Genomic DNA, 19,381 nt, shown 5'->3' with positions numbered 1-19,381 from the left:
GACCTCCAAAGAAGGAGACTCCACCACACTCCTTGGCAGCAAATTCCACTGTCGAACAGCTCTTACTGTCAGGAAGTTCTTCCTAATGTTTAGGTGGAATCTTCTTTCTTGTAGTCACATGTGGGTCCAACTGTGTCTTAGGTCTGAAGAGTCCCAAACACAGCTCTTAAACATATCCCGACTTGTGTGCTGATGGCCCACCCTATTCTGTTTTACCTGGGGGGAAACACTGTTTACAGCTAAATCAGAACAAACGTCCAGCGGTGTAGGAAGCCCCACCAGCGCCTGGGACATGCACACTGAACTGGGGAGGGGGTGATTTCAACTAGCAGAAGGCACAGGGTCTCCATGTCATGAAGGCCCTTTGAAACCAGGGGTTTGGAGGAACTGCACCCCACATGAAACTTTGGCTGTGATTTGGTCATGTGGTACTGATGTAAGCACCAAATGCACTAAGGATTTGCTAAGAACAACTGAACTACTAAATGTTAGTTGCTTAGAAGATGTCAACTGAGAACTAATACAGTATAGCAAAATCTAATTTGTATCCTATCTGTGAGGATCTCATGGTATGAGATGCGGGAGGAAGATGGCAGGATCATGAGACAAGCGCAGCCTCGTTTCTTCCGCCATCAGTAATTTGGTTTTAACAACCCAGCAAATTAATCTTGTCTAGTTTTGCATTCTCAAGGAATCTACCATGCAGTAACAAATTAAATTAAACAGCTTCAATATACCAGCATGATTTTTGTTTTAGCAAACAGTTCTCATGAGGAGAAGGATTGCATATTGTATATAACGAAAGTGGTTCTGTTACTTTTTACTTATTTGGCATCAGTTGAGCATGGAAGATGAGCATGGAAAACATGTTCATCCTTCATTCCACCTTGTTGCTGATGGAAGAACAAGATGCATGTTTGCATAAGCAAATGAGATTTATACCTCCAGTGTGCATGAAACTGAAAGAAAGGGAAAGTATGGGAGAAAATAGTTCCCCAATGGGAGCGTATTTATTTAGTTATTGAATTTATATACCACCCTTAGGGCTTAGGGCGGCTCACAGAACAAAAACAAAATATAAAACCACAATATATGTGTCAGGGGCTCAGGAGCAGAGGCACAGGGAAGATGGGAGATGGAGAGCGAGGGCGAGGAATCAGAGGGCAGTGTAGGAGGAGACAGTGGTCCGAGGGATTCCATAAGCCTCTCCAGCGAATCGGAAGATTCACAGAAGGGAACGCCAGTGGCCAGGGGTAGGGGGGTCCCAAGGGGAACGCCCCAGGAGCAAGGGGGGAGCAGGGACTCCCAGAGTAGTAGTTGGAGATCAGGACCAGCTTCCCCACCAGAGCAGAGTGGGGGGGAAGGGTCCCAGGCATCGGGACCAGTACTTCCCCCACCAGGGAGAGAAGACGAGGCAGAGCTGACCACGCCTTCCTCGGAGAGTCGTACAACGGAGGGGAGGTCAGATCCGGCCAGTGTCACGGAAGAGGGAAGCAGTGATAGAAGCAGTGTAACGGTTAGGAGAAAGGTCACTGGGTTGGCGCGAGAAGCAAGTTCAAATGTACAGGAGCGCGGGACAGCAGAGAGTGAGGATTGGGAACCGGGTCCTAAAGCACGCCGGAGGCAAGGGGAGGAGCTAAGCGACTCAGCGTCGGAAGAGTCCAGGAAGGGCAATGCCCCAGAGGGCAGGAGGACCCAGAGGAGGAGAGAGCAGCGCAGAAGGTGGAGCAGGGCTAGGATCTTAAACTGGTGCGGAAGGGGAAGTGATTCAGATAGGACTTCGCCGATCTAGAGTCTAGACGTAGGGTTGCACGCTCTGGCTTTAAAATGGAAACTATACTTCAATAAAGACTTTTGTACATAATATCAGCCTGGCGTTGGTCCTCTGTGAGCTGGGACCTAGAGGCAGCCCTGACAATATGTAATCATATGAGAATGTGTTGGGTATTTCTGGGTCCAATGGCTTATTTAAATTGGGCTGCATTACCCCTAAACAAAATACAGTTCCTCATCTCAGCTTAGTCTTACAAGTAACATCTAAATTAAGAATATTTACTTTTGTTTAAGGGGAAGATTCAGGACGAGAAGTTTACCAATGAAGTGACAAGTGAGCATGCAGGAACTATCAGTTTTGCAAAGTTCATATGTTTACACAATATGATAGAAAACAGGCATTTAGTCTTTCAAAGGAAAGATGAAATGAAGAGAGAATGAAAATGAAGACTGATGGGCTGCATACTTTCTAGAACATACAGCTCTTGGGCACTCTCTAGATAGCCTGACAATTTCTGGTGAACCCTGCACTCCTGATCCAGCCATGGTTCTTGTCTCTGACCTGCTAAGAGCAGCAAAGTAAGCTTTTGGACATCAACAGCCCTGAGGGTGGGGTGGTTAAAGCCTGATTCAGCCACAGTCACTATCTCTGCTGCTATGGCACCAGGAAGATAACCATCTTTTGGACCAGGAGCACTGGGGAGATTTGATCTGCCACCTTCTCCCAAGAGTCTCAATTTAGCAACATAGCGTAGCATTCTCCCTCTTCCGTGTGTGTGTGTGTGTGTGAGAGAGAGAGAGAGAGAGAGAGAGAGAGAGAGCTCCCACCCTCACTGCTACCCACCCCCACTGGTATGTACACCTGAAGGGCCACCCACTGCTACAACCATCCCTTGGCAGCATAAAGGTGGTTCATTCTCCCTCCTGCTCTGAAGGTCTGCTTCATACATGCAACTAGATTGCTTGATTTCCGTACACTTTATAGCTGAATGTGCAAACTGGCTATATAGAAAAGCTTTTAGTTACAGGCACCTGAGAAAGATGTGAAAAGATGTGAAAAAAGGGTGAGAAGCTGCCAGCTCTGCAGGCAAGGGGTGACATAACTGGGCTCCTGAGCCCCACAGGGGTGCAGCAGAAAGAATATAGTTGGTCAAGGGAGCCAAGGACTCAAAAAGGTTGAAAACCTCTGGTATAATGAATCAGCCCTATAAAATATACATGCAAGTTATAGATCCTTTACCCTTCTCTATGTATTTTACTTACTTACTTACTTACACACACACACACACACACACGAGCATATTTTAGACCAGGGGTCAGCAACCTTTTTCAGCCGTGGGTTCCTCAGACCATGTGGTGGGCTGGACTATATTTGGGGGGTGGGGGTGGAAATGAACGAATTCCTGTGCCCCACAAATAACCCAGAGATGCATTTTAAATAAAAGGACACATTCTACTTATGTAAAAACACACTGATTCCCAGACTGTCCGCGGGCCGGATTGAGCAGGAGATTGGGCTGCATCCGGCCCACGGGCCTTAGGTTGCCTACCCCTGTTTTAGACTAGACTCTTACATTATAATTTCACAGGACATTTTGGAGCTGTTAATTTGAAAACGTTTTTAATCAGCAGTGAAATCCCAATTTGTTCTCACTCCCCTCAACAAGAAAATCTCTTTTTGGAGGAAAGGATGGAGTGAATTTACATTATAATGAGCAAATTCTTCAGAGCAAGTAGATCAGTGTTGACATAAAGGGTAATGGAAAAGAGACATTCCCATTTTGAGTCCTTTCATTTCCATTCTCTGTCTTACATATTCGCTTTCCTGCTGCTGAGGAAATACGTTACTTGCTTTATTCAGTCAACAATTGCAAAGCATTGTAAGTTGGCTAGAACTGAATGCGTGTGATGAGAGCTGTTCCCCGTCAGTGCAGACACACACAGGAAGGCAACAAAATCTTTCGCTGAATGTACTTGCTGCTACTTAGTTCCTAATTTCTTATAATACAGTTCTGTGATTTGCTTTAATTGAGGAATATTGTGTCATGTAGAAAGGTGCAACCTGCATGATTAGAGGGCTAGAGCATCTTTCCAGGAAACACTAAAATGTTTGGGATTTTTTAGCGCAGAAGCAAATGATTAATTGGCAACCTGATTGAGGTTTATAAAATCATGAACGGTATATGGCAGCCTTGTCCAACCTGGTGCCCAGCAGATGCTTTGGGATACAACCCCCATAAACTGCAGTCTGGGTGGCCAAAGGACAGGGATTATGGGAGATTTGGTCCCATTGGAGGAGGGGTGTCATCCAGTTGCAGAAGGCTGGTATAGAGATAGTGACTGGAAAGAAGGGTTGAAGGGAAGAAATCAATGAGCAGTAGATTAAAGAAAGAAAGCAAGAAATTACTTCTTCACACGTTGTATAATTAACATAGAGATGTGACAATGACTGCTGTCTTGGAAAAGATTAGACAAATTCATGGATGTTCACTTTTTCATTGGGCGTTAACCACATAGCTAAAAAGTGAAAGCTCCGTGTTCAGGGGAAGGGTACCTGGGGGCAAATAAAAATAGGAAACCTGCTGATTTCATATCTGCTTGTGAGGATTGTGGAAGCATCTCGGTGATGACCATTGGAAATGGGATGCTGGACAAGACAGACACTTGGTCAGAACTAACAGTTGCCTTTTGACATTCATTAAGTCTAATTAATTAATTGCCACATGATAATGCTACTCACATCTGTAAAACTCCCCTCATTTTTATTTATTTATTTATTAGTCTCCCCCCCCTTCCAAAAATGAAATTCAAAGCAGCTTTCAAATATTGTATGCCAAGGATGCTGAATATTGAATATGGAATTCTTCAAAGTTAATTGTGCAAAAGAATTTTATACAAATGTGTTTTGGTGTTATTAGTTTGATATTTCAATAGTTGTAGAATAGAGGGGGTGGTGTTTATTTATTTATTTATTTTGTAAAGGTGTGATGGGAAAAGGGAACCATGGGTGGGAGTTGGTGTGGTGTTTGGGTGGCCTTCGTGAAGAAAAGGAAGACCGAATCTGCAACTTAAACAGAGTGATGCCTAGAACACTCACTTCTTTGACAGGCTCCCCAAATTTTGATTGAGGTAGTTATGAGGCATGAGTGATGCTCCCTGCCTTGAATGGCTTTCCAAAGATGCGTGTCCAGCCCATATAATGTATAGGCAGAAGAATGACTCAAACACGGAATATTATGGGTAAAAATGCTGTGTATAGAACATAAATATGTGAGATTCAGCTATGTCAATTTATTATCAATTACAGAAAGTTGATTCATTATATCTGCACAAGCGTTATCAATTTGATCTGAGTCCTTTGGTAACCTGTTAGCTTCAGAAGAAGCACAAACTACTCTTTTGTATCCACTGCTATTTGATGGATTTCCCACTGACTAGCACGAGATCACCTTACAGATAAAATAGGTTTTAAATACAATTTCTGTCCATCTTTCCAGTACTGCCAACTCTACAAAATTGTTGTTGTTGTTTAGTTGTTTAGTCGTGTCCGATTCTTCGTGACCCCCCGGACCAGAGCACGCCAGGCACTTCTCTCTTCCACTGCCTCCCGCAGTTTGGTCAGACTCATGCTGGTAGCTTCCAGAACACCGTCCAACCATCTTGTCCTCTGTCGTCCCCTTCTCCTTGTGCCCTCCATCTTTCCCAACATCAGGGTCTTTTCCAGGGAGTCTTCTCTTCTCATGAGGTGGCCAAAGTATTGGAGCCTCAGCTTCAGGATCTGTCCTTCCAGTGAGCACTCAGGGCTGATTTCCTTCAGAATGGAGAGGTTTGATCTTCTTGCAGTCCATGGGACTCTCAAGAGTCTCCTCCAGCACCAGAATTCAAAAGCATCCATTCTTCGGCGATCAGCCTTCTTTATGGTCCAGCTTTCACTTCCATACATCACTATCTACAAAATTAAGCATACATTAATAGTGGCTTTGCTGGGGACTTTAGTTTTTTTCTGACATTGCACTTACAGTGTTTCTTTCATGCAATGAGACTTCCTATCCTCTCCCCCTGCTCCCTCAGAATCTGCTCCAGTCTGGAGCAGGTTTTGAGAGAGGGGAGCTGCAGGGGAGAAGAGAGGATGGGCAGGTTCCATTGCGCACACGGAAGTCTGCTGCACTAGCTAGCAGAACAGCAGTGTGGGATATGACCCAGTACACTTAATATTTCTTATAGCTACAATTCTCATCTTTCTTGCTTATTTCAGTTAAAGGAACCAATCCAGGTGTGCCTTCATTTCTGAGCACAGATTGTCTGTCTACAAAACCAAGCTATACATTATGAGGTCCCATCTATTACAGAGGGCTTCATGCCTTCCAGTGAAATTGGTTGAACTGACAGGTGTTTAACTTTGGATGAATCGTTCCCATGGTCCTTCAAAAACACTGAGATTCCAAGTGCAGAGCAATCCACATTCTAAACCAGTAACTTCATGCAGTAGGAAATGTAGAGCTTAGTCTGTTGCAGTATAAGAATATATTCCTAATCCTCTAGAAGGCAATTGAAGTTTTAATTAAATATATAGTGTTTCAAAAATATCCATTTTTGTTTATTGTTGTTTCTCAAGGTAAAATGCAGCTTCCAACAGCCTACTAAGAAAAATAAAATAAAATACATTTTACTGGTTTGAAAAGCTGAAAGGGTATTAGCCCTCTACCAGACATAGTATTTTTAGGACACATCGGGGGCATTTCCCCCCTCTCAGTGATTGCCCATGGAGCCTGTCTGCAAGTGAAATCCATACGTAATACTTCTGTCAGCAAAGCCTTACTAGAAAAGAGCTTATAATAGATATTCACATCTGCTCCTTTGGACACCCTAATCCATCGTAGAGATCTTTGCTGTGTCAGGCTTTGTTTTAGATGAAGTAGCCTAGTAGTTATAAATGTGTGCAAATTAGGGCATATTTATCATGCTTAGACTGGCTTCTCTTGTATCAGTGTCCCTCCTCTAAGTGTGGAGTCTGCAGAAATGTGCTGAAATAACTTGGAAAGTTAAGCCTGCTCTTTCTCCTCTAGCAAATTCAAAATCTAAAGCAAATTTTCCTCAGCCCCTTCATGCTTTGCTTGTTTATTCCATCCTCATCCTCATTCTGTTTCTCCATTCTCTGAGTTGTGTAACCAGAATTTAGTACAGCGTATCCTATAGCAGAATTAATTATTCTGTTTTCTGCTTCATTTTTGCAAATTCTGTAAACCATCACTAATAGAATTCCAAGCAGAGGAAAACAGGAGACATCTCAAGAAAGAGAACAGACATTGGGTTGGAACAAGATTGAGTTAGTTGAGTTTAGGTTCCATTGAACTCAGTGGTTCATGATCTAAGTCCCACACATTTCAATGGGACTTAAGTGCATTTAAGGATGCAGTCTAAACCCTGGCCAGGGCCTGGCATGGTTTAACACAGTAGTTGTGCTATTGCCTTACCCATAGCCCTGCTGCTCATGTTGGCCAGAATGGAAATGAGGCAGGGCTGTATCTGGTGCTCAGTGCCCTGTGCCAGTTTGGACCCAGTGCCATCACGTGACTGCACAGAGGGGCATCTCAGCCCCTCTCCACCTCTGGAGTGCACCATTTTGGGATTTCCACTAGTGGCCACCAGACAGGGATCTTGCCTGCCTGCACATTCAGTGGGTGGAAGGGGAGCTCCATGCCAGCAGGCTGATGCTAGCATCACCCCACAGGGGGAGCCTGGCAGGGTTGGGTGAAGGGGAACTTCTGCCCAATCCAGCACCCACACACTGACCTGGTGCAAAGGGGATTGGGGCTGCACCCTCAGCTAGATTAGATCTAGCTCATTGTCAGTTGAAGCTTCTGTCTAAAATTTACATAAAAGTCTCGGATCAATGTAATAATTCATAACCTCAAATTCTTCTACTGACGTTAGCCATGGCAAAGTCTCATTGAAAGCAATAGAGTAGAACCCATTGAGTAGAAAGTGGTGGGTAGCCTTTGTCAATTTCCCTAATAGTACCCAAATTCACAGAGTTGTTGCAAAGGTGCAAGAAATAAGGTTAAAAAGGTAAGTTGGTCATTAGAAGCATCTGCTGGACACCCATTTAGTATTAAGATTAGTATTTAGTATATAAAAGGATGTCACATAGAGGAGGGAGAAAGGTTGTTTTCTGCTGCTCCAGAGAAGCGGACACGGAGCAATGGATCCAAACGACAAGAAAGAAGATTCCACCTAAACATTAGGAAGAATTTCCTGACAGTAAGAGCTGTTCGACAGTGGAATTTGCTGCCAAGGAGTGTGGTGGAGTCTCCTTCTTTGGAGGTCTTTAAGCAGAGGCTTGACAACCATATGTCAGGAGTGCTCTGATGGTGTTTCCTGCTTGGCAGGGGGTTGGACTCGATGGCCCTTTTGGTCTCTTCCAACTCTAGGATTCTATGATTCTATGATTCTAAGAAGTCATGCAGGAAGGCCCATTCTGAAATGTGAAAATGCACCCCGAGGCATGGGGGGATAGAGCAGGTTTTAAAAGAAGTATAAGATAAAATGTACTGGCACAGTGAATCTCATTGAAACTATGAAGTGAGATAGTTGCAATGTTAAATCCCACTGCTTCAATCAGATCAACATTTATTATATGTGCATGTGCACCTATTCTCAGAATGGCAAGTTACTATTGGCTTCCGGGACTATTTATGAATTAAGGAGAAGGGATAACAGCAACAGCAGCAGCAATAACAACAGCAACAATAATTTTATTATGGGAGGGCATTCCAAAGGGAGGGCATTCCACCACCAAGAAGGCCCTCTGCCTTGTTCCCTGTAACTTCACTTCACACAGTGAGGGAACCGCCAGAAGGCCCCCAGAACTGGACCTCAGGGGCCAGGCTGAACAGTCGGGGTGGAGTTTTTCCTTCAAGTCAGCCTTTGACCTGGAAAAAACAAATTCTTCAACTTTGGGTAATTTTTTAAACCATATACCAGAACACATAAAGGGCTTATAATCACCCTGAGTGTATTTTGAACTTTCTGCTTTACCCCAAAAGTGCTTGTAATCATTACTTGAATTGCAGTGATGTCTTTCTTGGAAGGACCACATCTGCTTTGAAATGATTTTATTGATTTTTGATTGTACGTGAAGCTCATGATTATTACATTTAATTTATGAGGAGTTTCTCAGGTACGTTTAGAGAGTAATTCAAATATATAACATACCAGATCCTAGCTTAACTTTAGCTCTTAAGTGATCTCTCTACAATGGCATATTGGGGTAGAATAATAGAATCAAAGAGTTGTAGAGTTGGAAGGGACCCAAGGGTCATCTAGTCCAACCCGCTGCAATGCAGGAATCTCAGCTAAAGCATCCATGACAGATGGCCATCCCACCTCTGCTTACAAACCTCCAAGGAAGAAGAGTCCACCACCTCCCAAGGCAGTCTGTTCCACTGTCCAACAGCTCTTTCTGTCAGAAAGGTTTTCCTGATATTTAGCCAGCGTCTTCTTCTCCTCCTTCTCCTTTTTTAAAAAACGGTTTCCTGTTTGTGATTCTGGTATAGTACTAGCAATTTGGATTCTAATATCCTTGGACAGTGTTCCAATGTCCTAACAGTTCCCCTACCTATGAGTGGTAGCCTATACTTCCACTGGTAGAGGGCAGTGATATGACACAGAGAAGTGGGAACATTTGCAATCCCACTTCTAAGTTCCTCATGAAGCCCAGCCAGGTGAGTAAGGAACATGGGATGATAGCGCTACATTGCCAAAGCTTTAGAAGAGCAGCACTGAACCAGCTAACAGTACCCTTCTCAGTAGCTCCAAGTAACTTTAGCAAGTAGAAGGACCCTCAGGAAGCTGAAGGCATATTGGAAGAGTTATTCAGATTCATTATAATATTGATAACAATTTATTAAACTTCTATACTGCCCTTTACCTGAAGATCCTGGGGAGGTTTGCAATATATATATAAAAAATACATACCATAGTAACAAACAATAACACCCCCCCCCACACACACACAGTTTAAAATGCCATAGATTGTGAGACCAGGGAAAAGAGTCGGTGGAAGTAGATTTGAAAAAAATTAAAGTTTATCTACAGAAACATTGTAAAATTAAGGAATGTTAGAAGGATGTTGGAATGAAGCTATGTGGTTTTAGCAGAAATGTTATAAAGGATTAAGTAAAATTGGATTGGTAATTAGTGAAAGAGGAGAATGTAAAATTATAGTATATCAAGATAAATTTTTAGGATAAAAACAAAGATGGAAAGGATTTGCTGAAATATCTAATTGAACTAGAATACAAAAAAGGGAGGTATGAGGAGGTCAAGGAAATAAGCAAAGGAAAGAAAGTTATGTAAAGGTTGGATTTGTGGGTTTTTTGTTCTTTTTTTGTGCTTTGTTTGTCTAACTTTTTCTATTTTTCTTTCTGTAACCTTCAAAACTTTAATAAAATCTATTTTTTAAAAAATGCCATAGATTGTTCAATCACCCAAAGGCCTGGGAGAAGAGGAATGTTTTTACTTGGTGCCTAAAGCTACATAGTGAAGGCACTAGGCAAGCCTCCCTGGGGAGAGCATCTCGCAAGCTGGGAGCCACTGTAGAAAAGGCCTGTCCTTGTGTTGCCATCCTCTGGACTTCTCACACAAAGAAGGGCCTCAGATGATGATTACAGGGTCCAGGACATTTCATATGGGAAGAAGTGGTCCTTGAGGTATTGCAGTCCTGAGCAGTTTTAGGCGTTGTAGCCTAAAACCAGAACTTTAAATTGGGCCTAGAAACTAATTGTCAACCAGTGCCAGGCCAGGATTGGCATTATATGCTCAAACTGTTTTGCCCCAGTGAGCATCCTGGCCTTTGAATTCTGCACCAGCTGAGGTTTCCAAGCCGTCTTCAGAGGCAGCCAAAATCACAACAGGAAGGGGCTGCAGTCAATATTCAGATCACCCTCTTCCTGCCCAGCTGAGAAAACAAGGTCCAAGGTGTAGCCTGTCACATGCGTTGGATTGATGACATGTTGGGGGAGCCCCACAGTCATCATGGCAGCCATGGACCTCTTCAGGGTCTCTTTCCATGGATTCCGTCATGTGTCCAGGGTCAAAAGGATTTGAGTTATCCCACCCAACTCTTGATCTTGAGGCTGTCACAGGTTCCTGCTGTGGGAACCTCTGCTTGGCTGAAGGAATGCTACCAATAAAACATGTACTTCCCTTTAGCCACCCAAATTTTCATGCTGGAACACTGAGTTACTGGCAATAGAGGGCGACAGAGGGCAGTGTGTATGTATAGCTTTTGCCTCAATCAGGCTTTTAGGTTTTGTAATGGAGTTGGAAGTTCCAGCCCTTGCCAGTTTTTGGAAAATGTAGATCTCTGCTGCTTCTAGATATCCTCCCCAGCCCTCTTTGACACCCTTTTCTGTCATCCACATTCACAATCTCTCTCTCTCTATGGGTTACAAATAAATGATTCTTGCTCAGCATCTGATATAATTTATGTTTTCAATAGCTAGCTGCATTTTAGAGCCATTGAAATGCCTATTCTCTCTGGTCCATATTTTTACCTAGATTACAGAGTAAGCATTCAAGAGGGCTCCCCCACTTCCTTCAAATCAAGTTGGAAGCTCTTAGTTTTTGACTCCATTGCAAGGAGGGGTATTGCAGGAAATGGAGCTCTTTGTGTACATACTGGGCATCCTCTGCTTCCAAGGGTTTGCTGGATAAGTAGCTGTCTTCAGTTTGGGGGGCAGTTTTTGACTTCAATCCATAGCAAACATTCATGCTCACATTGCTAAACACTTATGGCCCCTTACAATCTAAATTTTATTTATACATATACCTATGGTAAAAATATTGTGCAAAAAAACTTAAGGTTTATTTTAAAAAAATCATTTTATTGATTTGCATATTTAATTTACAGATTTATTTCATGTTTTAATTCAAAATTTTGCTTCCTGATTACAGAATATGAATGACTGGACTAAAGGCATTTAAGCCTTATATTAAACAATGGTCCCCACAGTTTTGTTTACTTGAATGGCAGTGTGAAATCCTCAGGTTTATTTAATCACTCTCAGATCCAATCTCTTTTAAACATTGATTTTATGTACTTTGTGGTAAAAGTGCTTGCTTATCTGAGTCTCAGTTATGTGCAGAAAATGGATAAATTGAACGTGAGAGTCTACAGCCTCAGGCACGGAGCTCCCAAAGTTGCTTCTTTACTCTTGTCTTCTGGACCTCTGATCTCCTTGCTCTATGTTATAGGTCGTATTGTAGCTCTCGCAAGCAACGATGGAACTGTTAAGACCTTAGAACTCAAATCGGGTCATCTGTCCAGCTTGTTGGGCCATGAAGATGAAGTTCAGAGCATCGTTTTTGATCACAAGGCAGAACATCTGGTCTCGGGTGGCTCTGATGGTACCGTTCGCATTTGGAACTGAGACACTTGTCCACTATTTTATTAAATCTCACAGTAATTCTCCTGCACCCTCCTAGCAGTGCCGGTGGCTTAAACTGTATTTCCATTATCTGAAATAAAGCAAAGTTTTCATATCTTAGTTTAATTTTATATATATATATATGTACACACACTATCTTTTTGCAATCATGCCTGTTCATTTGGCAATAAAGAATGCATCAAAGGAAGCTATCATTTGGCATTTTCCTCGAGAAATAGCTTTACAATGACGCCTAATGACAGAGGAGATGAATTGCAGGGGAAATTATCCCCACCACCACCAAGGTACTACAGCACAAGGCAGAAGAGAAAATATACTTTTCTGGAAGTGGTGCTATATTTAACTTGTTCTAACCTCTAAATCCATCTACACTTTAGAGTTCAATACAGATCTACACACACACACACACACACACACACACACACACACACAAATGTATTTTTTAAAGTAGTAATTCTGACTGACAGCAAAACAAGAATGTGTAAGTTTCAGACCAATGCCTTGACAGATACCCTTGCCTCATCATTCAGTAACTGCAGAGAGCCTCAATCTACCGACTGCCACTTCCTGGAACGTAGCCCTGCAGTCTCGTCTGATTCTACCGTTTTGAAATCGGCAGGGTTTCTGTTTTGTTTCTTTGGAAGGGAGTCGTCAAATGCAAAAGTATATTTATGGGTAATTTAGAAAATACCTTCCGTCTAGGGAAAGCTTCCCAGAGTGAACGTGGACCCACTGAGTAGAAGCGTAGGATTTGTTTTCTTCGCCCAGAGGAGCGGCACGTTCCGCCGCCTGCATGATGCAAAATGCGAATCGCCGGCTGCTGTCCGTGGTGCTGAAGGATCCCAGAATCGGCTCGACAGAATGTGCTCCGAAGGTGCTGCTGTTCAGTGCTGAATCTTGCCAAAAGTTGCTGCCGTGCTTGAAACCCACACGTCCCCTATCATTTGTTTTGGGGAGAGCCTCTGGAAAGCCACACTGACACGATGGTGCTGCTGACTGCATTTCGGTCTGGATTGGCTCTAAGCTCCAGCATGCTGTTGCTGTTGCTGTTTCTGGAACTGGAAGCGTAACACATTCTCCACCCTTGCCTGCTTTTTTGCAGATATACAGAGCGGTGTGATCTGGTGGGGGTCTTTTTTGGTGGGGGGTGGAACTGAAGATCGCAACCAAGGATATAAGGAGATAAAAGAACAATCTAGCAGCAATGACCATAATTTTGGAGTGTAGCTTTATACCAAGCAGCCTCACCTCTGGACCCCCTTATGGTTGTTGATTTGAATTCTGAACACAGGGTTAAAGCTTCAGTCTCTTGGTGTATCTGCCGGGTTTCCTGTGTGAAATGGGAGGCATTGGGGAAAGGGATTTTCCATGATTCTTTCTTGGAAGTGTAATTAAGAGGACTTGCTGAAATTTTAATCTATGGTGGCCTGTAACCCTTTCCAGCTTTCACTTGGAATAGGTAAGTATACATTTTACAATGAAATAAAATGTAGACTTCTCAAGAATTTAAAATCCCCTAAAATCAGAAATAGTAAAAGAGAATAAATTTGTACTGTGATAGCTTTCCAGAGCTTATTTTTATGTTGAATTTTTAAACAACAGAATAGATTTTCATTCTATTCCATCCCTCCTCTCTCTATAAAAACACAGGCTAATGAAGTTCTAACAAAATACCCACAATGGCCAAATGCTGTAGGAAAGTATTGTTAACAATGTTAATCCTTTGTGAAATTTGTTTTCTTTTTATTCATAATGCTTGATTTTATTCAATAGGTTGTTCTCTGTTGTCCCCACTATAAATCAGGTTGTTTTGCAATTTGCTTGTTTTCTAAAGTTTCCACAGCTTTAAGCATGGGCTCACTGGAGCCTACCTGTAGCATGTAAGTGTCTCTCTGACTGAATCCGAAAGGCAGGCTAAACAGTTCTGCAGCACAAATAAAACAGAGCCCAATGCTCTTGCCCCTGCTGTAGGATGTACTCTTGTGGTAAAAGCATATCTTGAACTTCAAGTAATGAAACATTCTGAGCAGACATGTGAAACACCCAATCCCCTTCTTTGCTTTCTCTCAGCACTGAATAAACTGCTTTGTCAACAGGATCATCTAGTTTGTTCTGCAAGATGCAAGGCTTGCTTTTTCCCTGAGTCATTCTTGCTTGGCAGCATTTTATTTTTAAAAGAACCTGGAGTATATAGATGCATATACAGATGTGCATATAAATGATACACATTCATTGTGTACATGTCGATATAAAAATTACATATCTTATCATTATTAGCATGTCTATATCAGTTAGATATAGACCACTGTTAAGTTGGTCCCAGACAGCAAGAGATTCAAAAGAGGTAAGATTATTGTTTTGATTTTAACTCTATGCCACACATCCAATTAATTGAAATAACTCTTGCCATAGAATATTTTTTATTATAAATTTAGAATTTATAGAATTTCTGTTTTCTCTCCAATTTCATAAAAACCCTCCTTCCCACCCTTTTCTTCTCTTGCTCTTGGGCAAGAAGAGTGTTACAGGAGTAAGTCTGTCAGAGTGAGCACAGCCAATAGTAAAGCAGCAGAACAGAAGTAGAGTGTGAGGGAAAGGCAGGACTCCCCTTCGCTTTGAAACCAGGCAATCTGTGTACATGCCTTCCGTTATGAATTCTGTGGGTTATCTGTGTGTATATGGTGGTGTATGAGATACTAAGTTGACATGGCCTATTGAAATAATTAAGTGTGCCTAGTAGGTTTCTCCTTGTACATGCTCCTTGTATATTTTGATATGATATTAGATGCCCTAAGACTAGGGGGGATGATATTAGATGCCCTAAGATAAGGCAAGGGGAAATGTAAAATAAGAAAAATAATCAGTTAGCAAATCCAAGTATGAACACAGCCACTCAGGATCCACCAGGACTCATACATATGAGTGCTACAGTGACGTTGAGCCCCTGTAAGGCACACTGGAGGCTACTGGCTAAGAAAAAGAAGCCATTATGAATCAGTTCATATAGAAAAGACATATAGAAATACAAATTTTGATTTCTGTCAGATAAGTACCACAACCAAACGTTTTTCATTATACTCAGTAGTAGAATTGGTACACCATTTTCTTCTCATTCAAAGTCTAAATGTAATTACATTTCAGAATCATTCTCTCTTTAACCTCTTGCTTCCCATAAAAACACCTGGCATATTTACATCTTTGTTTTAATTAACCAATTGAGGTGGGTTGAAAGCAGTGCTGGGTTGTGATCCCAGTAGAAACGATTATGGTCTCTAGACTGAATTCCATTAAAGTCTCATTCACCTGTAATTCATCCTCATAACAATTAAAAAAAAAAAATCTCTGCACCAGTGAGTAAACAAATGTGCATGCCACCTAGATGTAAACAACAAATTCCTTGTATTTATGCAAACACCATGGGAAATATTCAACATGTGACTCATGTGTTTGTCACACAGAAGTCTGACTAACGTCAAGACGTATCAATTCTTATCTTGCTTGGCTAATAGGCATATTGTCCAATCCATTTTGGATTAGCATTCCCTTTTAGTTTTCTAGTTAGAATGATGGATGCGTTGTCTGGAGACAAGTTGAAGGCATATAGCTCATCATCCATTGAGATTTAGCAATACACTGCTTTATACAATTTCATTCTGTTGTGTGAACGTTGTTTAATTTAACCAGGAGAATGTTTATATTGAGGTACACATTGTGCGTGCTATCCAGATGAAGTTAGATGAACAACCAATTCCGGACATTAGACAGAGCCAATATAGCTTGAGGATTATCGAAATTATGTACACGTATTTCCAGTTGATTATGCTAGTATTACATACATGACCTAATGATTTGACCCCATTGTTCTTAAAAAGACAGGATTTCTAATCAGTTAATGTTTGTCAGCTGCTATATAGCTATATATGTTTCAAACTGTACCTGTTTAAAATATTTGTTTTCAGCCCATCACTCTGGCCTCTCCATGGAAGCATCTGTGTATATCTGATATTAGGACCATATACAGAAGTTGAGGAGGGGGATGGCTCTTCATATTCATGAAGCCTGCATATTTCTGTTGCTAATTCCTAGTTTGGTCACTCCAGCTGCCTTCAACCATGAAGACTACCCTGCTGATGAAGGTGAACAAATCTCAAATAATGATAATAATCTGATATTTGATGACTATCGAGGGAAAGGTTGTGTGGATGACAGTGGTTTTGTATACAAACTGGGAGAGCGGTTTTTTCCAGGGCATTCCAACTGTCCATGTGTCTGTACTGAGGATGGACCTGTTTGTGACCAACCAGAATGCCCCAAAATCCACCCAAAGTGTACTAAAGTAGAACACAATGGATGCTGTCCGGAATGCAAAGAAGTGAGGAACTTTTGTGAATACCATGGGAAAAGCTACAAAATCTTGGAGGAATTTAAGGTAAGACCAATACAGATTAATTCATTGATTCCTTATTTCATTGTGTATGTACATCTAGATATAGAAATACATATAGTACTTTAAAAATCATGCATTAATTTGATGTCTAATTGATGTTGGGAAAAGATGTGGCATGCTAGTCAATAAATATCCAATTTCTGTGTTATCATTGTCAGGTGGGTGGGAATAGGAGGTGCATTAGAGATAATTAGAACTAGCATGTTACCTTCAGTGTCAGATTTTAACTTGTTTTGGTTCCAAAATATGAGACTCCTTAGAGATATGTACAAGTCCATCTACCTCCTTTGGAAAACGTGTTGTAGCTTTCATGCTGCAAAGGAATATAACCAGCAATTAAGCACTTTGACTGACCTGTATCTAGTATTAATGAAGAATACCAGAAAAGAAACAATCAATTTTGCAGGTTAACCTAGAATGATTGTACCAGTGGAGAAGTGTCAGTGGAAGTGGAACTGACCTCAAATGACTTCCCCACACCTCCCTTCTCCTGGCAGCCCTCTCTCCTGAGGGTTGGAGGATTCTTATAAATGAGGTGGGCTATGTTGCTGTGGGGAAAGGATGGATGGGCAAAAAATCAGGCAGGCACATTCCTGCTGATGGAAGGTGTTTTCACCCAACTTTCAGTGTCTCCCCCTTCCACCCCAGCCCCTCACATCACAACACACCTCATTCAAGAGGGTCCCCATGTGCTCAAGTGGAGCTTTTTGAGTTGCTGAAAAGTCACTCTAGGGCTAGGCCATCCTCATTTCCACTTGTGTTTCTCTGGATCAAGGCCACAGTATTTCCATTTTTCATCAAGGATGGGTAAACATATGAGAAGATCCACAATAAGATGGTGGACTGAAGAACTCCAAGCCTATGGAAACAAACAAAACTGATAAGAGGTGATTCATATTCTATAATTATGCAAGAAAGGCTGACCCCATTGCCATTCCACTTGTTTACAGAGCAATCCAAAGGCGCAGGTGAAGGACAACCGAAAGTTGAAGAACGATATTTCCCAATGCACTAATGGCATTTTGTTCTCCCTCCTAATTTTTTGTTAAGCCCCCCCCCCCCCCAGGAAACATTGGTAAGGAGTACTCCAGCTCCAGGACTGGCATAGTTTGCTCCCACCCCACTTTGTGAGCTTGTTGAGAGAACAGGAAGGCAACACCCTCTCCAGAATGTCTTCTTTTCACTATCTTTGATATTAGAGCTCCGACATTGAAGCAGGACTGATAGTTGATCTTGCCACAGCTTCCAACATGAGATCTCTGAGAATAGAGAAAATGAGATCTAATGGATCCAGCAGCCTCTAAAATGCCTTCTCAGGGATCATAGGGTTATATTCTAAATGGCTTGAAGTACCGTATTTTTCGCTCTATAAGACACACCAGACTTCAAGACGCACCTAGTTTTTGGAGGAGGAAAACAAGAAAAAAAATATTCTGAATCTCAGAAGCCAGAACAGCAAGAGGGATCGCTGCGCAGTGAAAGCAGCAATCCCTCTTGTTGTTCTGGCTTCTGGGATAGCTGCGCAGCCTGCATTCGCTCCATAAGACGTACACACATTTCCCCTTACTTTTTAGGAGGGAAAAAGTGAGCCTTATAGAGCAAAAAATACGGTATATATTTCTAGTGCAGGAATTAGTTTTGACTGCTATGAATGCCTAGGTTACTTTCTGTGACTGAAATCACCCTGCCTTTTCTGACAGTCTGAAGATCTAGTTCTCTTCAACTGGAGCACTCTTGAGCAGTTAGGCTCCAATTATCATGAAGCAAATCTTTTCATACATGTAACCTTAGGCATGAAACAGCCTCAGTAAGTCTGAAAATGAGTACCTACGAAGTGGAAAAATGAATTGCCCTGTTCAGAGTAGATCAATGGTCCATCTAGCTCAAGGGATTTTTCCTCAACCCCATCCACAGTTTTTCTGAACCTCAGATGGAGGTTCTTCAGCCTTTTCAACTGGCATTATTAGTGCAAAGATGATAAAACCCATATAAAGCCCAGAAAAAGCAATAATCATAGGGCCTCACCTTTCTTACTGTCTTACTATCTTTCTAAAGATGGGGTTGTATATCCAATGCTGGTGTCCGCTAATGGAACAGAAAGGGAAGCATTTACTTCCAATTCTGCCTTCCACAGTCTCCCCTGAAAATCTGCTCTGGATGGTTGGGGCTCACCAGAACAGAGTGTGTGTTGAGGTGGGGTGAGGGACTGCAAGAAGGAGGACAAACTTGTAAAAATTGCCACCCCTCCTCTTCTGTTAACAGATGCCCCTGCTGGAGCAAAAGAGCAGCGTGTACCACTCAGATTTATTGACTGTGTTTCATTAGTTTTTTTCTAAAACTTGTTATTACAGATGTGAGATCTCTTAATAGTAAGAGCTGTTCACACCACATATAGTTGCCTCCCACACTGTGTATACATTCACATGGACCATTAAAAAACCCCTTGAACATGGTGACTGCAAGTAGGACTTAAGGTCAACTAACAACAATCGGTTAGAAGAATGAAATTTCAGTTGGAGTATTCTCCCATTAGAATAAGTAGGATTTAAAGGCACTCAACTTTGCTAGACTGAATCTTCTGTTTCTCCATGTGAATTGCATACTATGGAATGGTCAGGACTGCTCACATGTCTGGAGGGATGCTATATGTGTATCCACTTTTGGGATATTGCTAGGTTCACCAGTAGGCCCACTCTCTGATAATTGATTA

At 42.0% G+C, this 19,381-nt stretch overlaps 2 protein-coding genes across 7 annotated transcripts in view; both read left to right on the top strand.

Moving 5' to 3' along the window:
• The window catches only part of SPAG16 (sperm associated antigen 16), a 444,848-nt gene extending 432,530 nt beyond the window's left edge, over nt 1-12,318 (top strand). For both annotated transcript variants that reach the window (XM_081878176.1, XM_081878175.1), the window contains one exon: nt 12,031-12,318. In XM_081878176.1, coding sequence (XP_081734302.1) covers nt 12,031-12,206 — 176 coding nt within the window. In that variant the 3' untranslated portion in view covers nt 12,207-12,318. The remainder of the gene's footprint in view (nt 1-12,030) is intronic.
• Nucleotides 12,319-13,585: 1,267 nt separating this feature from the next.
• VWC2L (von Willebrand factor C domain containing 2 like) overlaps nt 13,586-19,381 on the top strand; it is a 137,222-nt gene continuing 131,426 nt past the window's right edge. For 4 of the 5 annotated variants that reach the window (XM_081849809.1, XM_081849805.1, XM_081849807.1 and 1 more), the window contains exons 1-2: nt 13,586-13,683; nt 16,184-16,653. In XM_081849809.1, coding sequence (XP_081705935.1) covers nt 16,261-16,653 — 393 coding nt within the window. In that variant the 5' untranslated portion in view covers nt 13,586-13,683; nt 16,184-16,260. The remainder of the gene's footprint in view (nt 13,684-16,183; nt 16,654-19,381) is intronic. The other variant, XM_081849806.1, reaches the window with a different exon arrangement.

Source organism: Podarcis erhardii (genome assembly GCF_964252035.2).
Source record: "Podarcis erhardii genome assembly, chromosome: 1".
NCBI lineage: Eukaryota > Metazoa > Chordata > Lepidosauria > Squamata > Lacertidae > Podarcis > Podarcis erhardii.
Note: the sequence above shows the minus strand (reverse complement) of the source record. Positions and strands in the feature narration are given on the sequence as shown.